General features: G+C 37.4%; 1 protein-coding gene across 1 annotated transcript in view; it reads left to right on the forward strand.

Annotated features, from left to right (window-relative positions):
- ADGRV1 (adhesion G protein-coupled receptor V1) overlaps positions 1-9,097 on the forward strand; it is a 469,718-nt gene that overhangs the window by 408,123 nt on the left and 52,498 nt on the right. The window contains 1 exon segment of the mRNA XM_015590540.2: positions 5,946-6,067. Within this exon segment, the coding sequence (XP_015446026.2) occupies positions 5,946-6,067 (122 nt within the window).

Genomic DNA, 9,097 nt, shown 5'->3' on the forward strand with positions numbered 1-9,097 from the left:
ACTCTTTAGAAGTGTGTGTGGAGCGTGAGAGGGAGGGAGGGGAAAAGGGAGAAGAGAAGAGAAGAGAAAAGAGAAGAGAAGAGAAGAGGAGGGAGGGAAGCAGTGAGGGAGGGAAGAGAGGAGAGGAGAGGAGAGGAGAAGAGAAAATATGAAAAGGAGAAGGAGAGGAATGGAAGACACTAAGAAGTCCATTTGAAATAGGTTTGTCAGGGAGTTTTCAGTGACACTTTGAATGTGATGGAACTTAGAGTCTGTACACTGAAAGCAACCCTCCTCCAAGTGAGATCTTCAGATCACGTCAGGTAAACAGAAGGGTTCTATAGCCAAAGAAGTTTGGGAAATTCAGGTATAAAAAAAGTCAAACATGTTTCTTTGTTATATGATATTTTGGCACTTCAGATATGCAAGAGATGACTATCCAAAGCCATGAGCAGTTTCCCTAGCTTGACCAAAATGGCGAGGATGAAGATGATAGGAGACAGGCCTTAGTGAGCATCTGCTTTGTTCCAGGCTGTGCTGACTGCTTTATGTACATGGTTCCCGCCCCCATCCCCACCTCATTTGGTGCAGTATATGACAAAAAATCAGCCATGGGGTAGACCTATGTGGATGATGGCGCTAGTACTCAGAAAGAAGAGAAAGTTTGAGAGGAAGGATACTAAATTCAGCTTTGGATAAACTGAGTTTGAGATGCTTTAGGGATCTCCAGGCCTGGAGGTCTGGAGCTCAGGAAAGATGGAGATGAATATTTGGAAATCGTTGGCCCTAAAGTGCTCATTGAAAGAAGGTAACTCTAGAGATTATGAATTTAGTAAGAATGGCTAAATCAAGTGAAGAACCTGGCACATTACTGAAAAACTGAGATATACAAAGTCTAGCCCCCTACAGCAAACATTTGCAACTATCTAGAGACAGGAGCCACAGGACTTATAGGGGGTTCCTTTATCCAAATGGATTTTCTTTTGGGGGGATATGCTTGAACTACTGAAGCAAAAAAGAATTTTAAAATGGGAACCAAATATAAGACTAGCTACTAAAGAGTAGGGATGAAAGCTACCCAAAGGAGGCATGGAGTATTCTTTGCAATTTGCAGATCCCTTCCATATATTTGTTATCTGTTCCAACCACGGTATCCTAATGCTGATTTAGGATACCGTGGTTGGAACAGATAATGCTGATGTGCCCCCTTGTAGTCCTCTGTGACTTTAGGTTTTTTTGCTGAGAACAGTAGTGGGTGACTCTGCATTGTGGGATTAGTGTTAACCCTTGTTAAGAAAGCTCAAGAACACAATATTTTCTCACCAAGAAATAGGTCAAATCACTGAAACTTCTTTGCCTCCAAGTCTCTATTGATTTCAGATAAAGAGCCATATTTTAGAAATAAGGCCTTTTGATAACCTGTTTTCAATGATCCTTTTTCTAATTTAAAATAATGCATACCTATTATTGGAAATAGACCCATAAATATCTTTGATTCACATTATTTCACAGTTGTGTTCCTTGTTTTATGTTGATGAGTTTGCTTTAGTAGCACATCGAAATTGTTAGAATCATAAGGTCAGTGAGGTAAAATTAAAACAAGTACTTTAGAAGATTGTAAACACAGAATAAATTTCAGCCTCATGTAAATGAGGTGTGATTTCCATAATAAAGCTATTACTGTTGTTGCTGGCGCATAGCAATAACCGCGGAGGCTGCAATTACAAAGAAAAGAGACAATGTAGCCCCATACTTTCTTAAAAAATGGCAATTAAGTTCTTGAAATCATATTTTCTACTAAAAAGTATATTTTATGTATTCTCAGTGGAATTTACTAATTCCCACAAGTAGATTTTCTTAATGATAGTAGTACTAAATGACACATCCACTTACTGTGGTTTTTTTTTACCTTTCCACAAGTAATTCACTAAAACCTTTTCAGACTACTTTGTTTTTCATATTGGTGGCTCATTGCTAATTTAAGTAATTTCACTTTAGGGACTCCTTCCTAAATTAAATATTTTGAGGATTTGATTTTCTTTTTCCCTGTAGTGCAACTTCATCTTGACACAAGCCTGCCTTTCTTGGCATAGTCTTTTTTTTTTTCTTAATTGTAGTAAAACATACATAACATACAATTTACCATTTTATTCATTTTTAAGTGTACAATTTACTGGCATTAATACAGTCATAATGTTGTGCAACCATCACCTCTATTCATTTTCAGAACTTTTTTTATCATCCCAAGCATACACTCTACCCATTAAACAATAACTCCCTATTCTTTCCTCCTCACAACTCCTGCTGACCTCTGTTCTACTGTCTCTATTAGTTTGACTATTCTAGGCACCTCATATAAGTGGAATCATACAATATTTGTCCTTCACGTCTGGTTTATTTAACTTAATGTGTCTCCAGGATTTATCCATGTTTAACATGTGTCAGAATTTCACTCCTTTTTGAGGCTTATATTCCACTGTTCCATAACTATCCCACATCCCGTGATGGACACTAGATTGTTTTCACCTTTTGGCTGCTATGACTAATGCTGCCATGAACATTGGAGTGTGAACAAGTCTCCATTTGAATCCCTGCTTCCTGTTGTTTTGAGTATATATCTAGAAGTGGAATCGCCAGATTATATGCTAATTTTATGTTTAACTTTATAGTATCACCAAACTGTTTTCCACTGTACCATTTTACATCCCCACAGGCAATACACAAGTGTTCTAATTTCTCCACATCTTTGCTAACATTTGTCATTTTTTCTAGTTTTTTGACAGTAGTTATCCTAGTGGGTGTAAAGTGGAATCTCATTGTGGTTTTGACTTGCATTTCCCTAATGACTAATGATGTCGATGTGCTTATTGGTCATTTGTATGTCTTCTTTGGAGAAATGTCTATTCGGATCCTTTGCCCATTTTTGAATTGAATTGTTTGTTTTTTGTTGTTGAATTGTAGGAGTTCTTTATATATTCTGGATAGCATAGTCTTTTTTATAGAAACCCTTATTCCTTGGGCAAAATAATGTGTTTTGGGGGGCTTTCTTTTATTGAGAACATTGAAATGATTCTGTTTTCTGTTAATTAATTCACCCTTAAACATAAGCTTCTAACATTGTCAATTATAAATGTCTGCTTGACTTATTGGGACAACAGAAAAGTTACTAATAGTTCACTATATGTGAAATGTCAGCTTAAGAAATAGGAAACTAAAATGATTTATATTAAATGGAGCATTCATTTCCAAGTTGCCAAATGTAACTCATAGTAGCTGTTAAACAACATGTCCCTTCCCACTTTCATCATTATTATTCACTCTCAACACCCCTCCTCCTTTTGGTTATTGTCACTTTAGGCCCCAAAGTGGCTGAAAGGAGCCACCTCAGGTTGATTAACCATAAAGCTGATGAAGCTTAAGTTTCAGGACCTCTTACTTGCATGGGACCATTTCAAGATCTTATACCTAATTATGCGTTTTTGATTTTTATTTTTTAAAGAAGCTTCTCCAAGTTTCATAAACTTCAGGCCCACAAAATCCAGCTGTGCCTCTGGGTATGCTTCTTCTATCTGAAATTGCATCTTAATCATTGTTGAACTAGAAAACCAGCCTGGGGTCTGTTGTTCGGTAACTGAGCTATTTCTTACTGGCTTTCTTCTTTGCAGAGTTTCCGATCTGGGATGCCAAAGTGCCACACTTCTCTACAGAGTTCCAGAAAAACATGGGCCATGGGTGTTTCTAGTCAGCCCTCGTTGTGCTCTCTTGGCTTCTCTGCTAAGCCTTGTCAGCACACAGTACTTGTTTGGCTCTAGACAGAGGAGCATGCAGGCCAATTTTTGAAAATTTGGTGCCTAGTTGTTCATGCAAAATATGCAAGTTCTTTTGTAGTCTGCACAGATCCATAAATAGAATTTCGTCTTACACAGTGGGAGCAAAGAATGCAGTTGCCAAACTTAAGCATAGCTTAGGCAGTTTTCTAAATATTAAGGTATCTTGTCAGAAGTAAAAATGCCTCTGAGAATGGCAGTTTTGCACTCCTTTTATGCATTTTGAATCAAAGCAGAAAACATAAGGAAGGTATATGAAATCCATTGGTATTAGATTAAGGAGGTATATAAAGCAAAGTGGGGAAATCTCTAGGATAAAAACACAATAGGAAAACACATACTTCATTGGTGGGTACAGATTAGTTCACATCGAACATTTACAGCACATAAAGATGGTATACAGACAAGATAAGGAGGGGCTCTGCAGTCTCATGCTCTGGTGGTCTTGTGCTCTCGTGCCTGTTGGTTGTGCCCTTGAGAGGCCTAGAGAAGAAATAACTGACTTTTCAGGAGCATGTTATCTTCAGTGCATAAGAACATGGACAGAGCTCCCTTAAGGTAAAGATTGACCTTTGCCAAGGAAACTGTAGGGCTCGGACATGACTCCCTGCCGTAGCCAGCCGTATGTTTCCCCCTGAGCTTGCCAGGTTTATTATATAGCCTCGTTTCCATTCACAAAAGTGACACCACACAGATACTTATTAATTACAAAGGAAAATAGACTAATTTTACAATGGAGAATCTGCTCAGCCACTACATTAATCAAATGACCCAAATGAGCATCCTAACTAATGGGACAAATTGAGTTCCTGTGCCTCCTGATAGAATGCTGTAAAAAGAACCCAGCGTCACTTCTGTGATTTCTGCCAAAGTTTATAATCTGAATCATAAGAAAATATTAGACAAATGCAAATTTAAGGATGCTCCATGTGAAAAACTGACTGGTAATCTTTGAAAGTGTCAGAGTCATCAAAGCCAAGGACACACAGGAGAACTGTTTGGGATTAAAGGAGACTAAAGAAACATGTCAGCCGGATCCTTCTGCTGCAAAGGAAACTACTTGAATAATTGGCAGATATTGAATGGGATCTGAGGATGGTAGTAACATCTCAGTGTTAATGTCTTTGTATACTTTAAAGTATTACAGAGGGTGATGATGAATCAAGTCAGCAATTTTGAAGTGGTTCAGGGAAAAAAAACTTTGTTATACTGTACTTGCAACTCTTCTGTAAATTTGAGATTGTTTGAAAATAAAAATTTTAAATTGCTACAGTTGTATTTAATTGTTCAAATTGCCCCAGTACATGGAGAGTTTAGGTGTTAATTGATGTTGGTGGGTATATATGGACTTTCAGGTCTGTTGACAGCTTGAAAATGTGTTTATTTGTAGTTTCTAAAATCTGACTTACTTTCTAAATCTTATATAATTTGTCATTCAAATATTAAAATCCCCATATTTAAGGTTATTATTCTAAAACCCCAATATCAAAAACAGGTATGAAGGGTAATGAAGTCCCTTGGCCCTGAAGAAATCTGTTCTGAAAACTATTGAAACAAATTATATGAAAAAATGATGGGTAGGATAAACTTAGTGTTGACAGTAGTGAATCTATCACTTCATCTCTGCTCTTAACCCTAGCTATAAAGTTTGGAGTCTTCTCAGTCAGAAAAAGAGAGATGAATGCACACTTTTACATCACATACAAACAAGTTTTTATATCACTTTCACATTAAAATGTCAAGTTGGGCTACACTAATTTTGGGAGCACACTGATGCCTGCCTGGAATTTTCTAGTGGAGCAGTCTTTTAAGATTTGGCCTTCAAAAGTGATTGCATCTCCGCGGTTGTTCGTGGCACTTCCAGAATAGTCCAGCAGGTGGTAGTGTAGGAGAGGAACAGTTCTCATTCTTCCCTATCCCCCTGCCTACCAGCAAAAACAGAATGTGGACTCAGCAATGTGCTTGTTCTTCTCTGGCCTAAGAATGGGATTTCCAAGGTTATTCTTTCAAAATAGGTACTTAAGCATAGAGAATATCATAAGATATGAGCCAAATAATTTTTGTGTGTATATTTTATATTTGTGACTATGCAGTATTCTGAAGCTCAATTTTTCTTTTTTTTTCTTTTATGATTTCTAGAAATTCCATTGGTTTTATATCTCTTTGCCCTGATTTCTGTGACATGGCTTTGGGGAGGCCTACACATGGCTTACAGACACTTCTGGATGTTGGTCCTCTTTGTCATTTTTAACAGTCTGCAGGTAAGCCTTACTGTTTGGTTACTGACAGTACACATGTACGCTCATGAATAAACACATGGCATGGAATTTCAGTGTAAAGGAATCAAGTGTCCACGCATAGGTGAATTTGTATGCATAATAACATCACGCAGAGTTGTAAAATAAAATGACAGGGATTAAATCTTTAACACCTGAAATATGGCTGGGCTTCTAACTTGCTGATTATACAGATGGATAAGACATAAAATATTTACCCTCCTTTATTTTGAGAACTTCTAAGTAATTGCCAAAATGATTTTTGTTAAGCAGGATTGATGTTTATAAACTTTGCAGGTGGCAGCCATGGAGGACCTGTGCTCATATTTGCATTATGGCTGTGTCTAGAAATTAGCTCAGTTGAGGAGTGAAATAGATAGCAATGTTCAGGCAGTCCCCTCTTAAATCTAGTTCTTGGTGAAATGAGTGTTTTGGTTCACTAAAAAATGATTGACATCCTCTAAGTCTTGCAGTGCCTAGCTTAAATTAGTTTTCTGAGCATGCTTCATAGCATGACTAGAAATTAAATAACTATAGCAAAAATTAAAGCTGACTTTTTTAGTGCTTTTGTTAAATGGAAAAAAGTTGCATTCTGAAATTAACAAATGGAACAAATGAATTCATTTTCCTTATTTTCCAAAGTAAAAAGTTCTGTTCTAGACTAAAATAATTTTTTAAATTTATCAAAGATATTCTTCAACAGTTTTTATTTTGTTCACCAACTTGCAAGGAACATGCATAGAAAACATACTAGGATTATATCATACAAGTAAAATATGACTCATAGCATATTTAGGTTTGTGTTTTAGGAAACAAATTTTTTAGTGAGAGCATATTTTACAGCAGGATGCCTAATCAAAGCACTATATCAATTTAGGAAGGGAAAAATACAAAGTAATTTTAAAGTTTGGAATCAAATCGCTACAAGTTGATATGTAGATATCTCTCTGTAGATATAATTGTAATTAAGTATCTACTACTAGCACAGTGTGCTAATGCTGCCAGTATCAAGATGAACATAACAGCCCCGCTCCTCTAGGATCTGGTGATTCAAGGGAATAAACAATTAGCTATAAGCATAAGCTATGGCACCATGTAAACAAGGTGTTATGAGACTGAGCAAACAGCCTGTTTACTCCTGCATGTTCTAGCATTTGAGCTGATCCCCAAAGGTAAGCCACTCAAATCAGAAGCCCTGTCCAACTCACCTTTGAAGCCCTAGGGCCTAGTTCAGCTAACACCAAGGTCTACACTGACAGCCTACAGATGTATTTTATTTGGTAGAAACACAAGGATACACAGACCAGTTTTAGATTTTTTAATATTTGCTGTAAACTTTTAACGTTGAGAAACACTGAATGTCTAGCTTTTCTTTAAGAGCAGTACTAGTTTGGCAGCAGTTTTCAAGTCCTGAGTAGACATGGTCCCCTTTAGATGGGATGTGTGACCTCATTATACCCGGTAGACTTAATTCGTTCATTTTTGCCTGCCCATGAGTTTGTGACATCTCTAAAGTTTATTAAATAAAGTGATGAGTGCATGGTTAGAGGTGGGTATTCCAGGCAGGGAAAACAGTGTTAGCCGGGCTACAAAAAGGGCAAGTGATGAATCTTGCCTAGATTAAACAAAGGGGTGGAGGAGAGCAAGAATGGTTTTGCAGTAAAAGGTAGTGGTGGGAGAGGAGACAGAGGGTGGGTTGACTTTGGTGCCGTGTTACCACGTTGCAATGGGATGATAAACTTTAGCTGCTAAGCAATGGGAAGCCATTGAAGTTGAGAGTTTTGTTTGTTCTTGTTCTGATTTGTTTTATAATTTTTTTACTTTTTACATTTTTAAAATTTTGAATGAGAATGACATGTTTGTACTCACTTTTTAGAAGGATAACTGGAAACGTTTAGGAGGGTGTTAAAAAGAGGAACAGATCCAGGCAGGTGAGCTATTGTCATAGTCCGGTCTGTAATATTCTGGCAGTGTACCTGGAATAGAGAGTAGCTGACAGGTTTGAGAGAAATATTAATGAAATTTGGTTATCTAATTAGCTGTAGGCATGTAAATTGCGAGAGAGCAATATCACTTAAAAATGCCTGCCTCGTGTGAATGGCTGGGCACGCACTGACATCTTTAGTCAACATGGAGATCATATCAAGAGCAGGGTCCTAGGGAATATGCAGTGAGATTGGAGAGTTGGTGAGATTTCGGAGACAAAGCTACCAATGTTTTAGTAACAAGACATAGGAGGGAGAAGACCAGTAAAGACTATTAATGAAAGAGAACCAGGGTAAGGCAGTTTGGAGTTGCTGGTAGAAGAAAAAAAAAAAACAGTACCTAATTCTATCAAGCATAGTAGAGAAGATAAATAAGCTGAGAACTGAGAAGCAGTGTGGTCTAGTACATTGGTTCCCCAACTGTAGTGTGCATCGGAATCACGTGAAGGGCTTGTTGAAACAGTCTTAGGCCCCACACCCAGTTTCTGATACAGTAAATCTGGGTGGGATCTGTAAATCTGCATATCTAACAAGTTCCTAGATGATGCTGACGCAGCTGGTCTAGGGACCACAGTTTGAGACCCACTGGTGTAGTAGAGCATGATCCTAACTCCACCAGCCTAATATCTGGTTGACTTCAGCTGAGTCATGGATACTTACTCAATTTTACTTTCTTTGTCTGTGAAATGGGAATAAAATACTATTTAGGATTATAGTGTGATTTAATTAAATGGTATAATGCATGTAAAGCAATTATACAGTACCTCATACATAAAGAATAGTTATTTTTATTATTCAAGTAGTTTAATGGAGAATGCAAAGAGAGAGAAAATAATAGCTTAGGAAGGAAGATTGGTTGACTGGTTGGTTGGTTGGTTGGTTGAAAGGAGATTTGTTTGTTTGTTTGTTTGTTTTGTTTTGTTTTTTTGCTCGTTGTGAAAAGAACCAACAAAGAAGGAGAAACTGGTGACTGGAGGAAAGACTCATTGCCATGACAAGATCATGGATAGGGCAGGAAGAACAGAAGTTA

This window comes from Pteropus alecto, unplaced genomic scaffold (genome assembly GCF_000325575.1).
Source record: "Pteropus alecto unplaced genomic scaffold, ASM32557v1 scaffold20, whole genome shotgun sequence".
Classification (NCBI taxonomy): domain Eukaryota; kingdom Metazoa; phylum Chordata; class Mammalia; order Chiroptera; family Pteropodidae; genus Pteropus; species Pteropus alecto.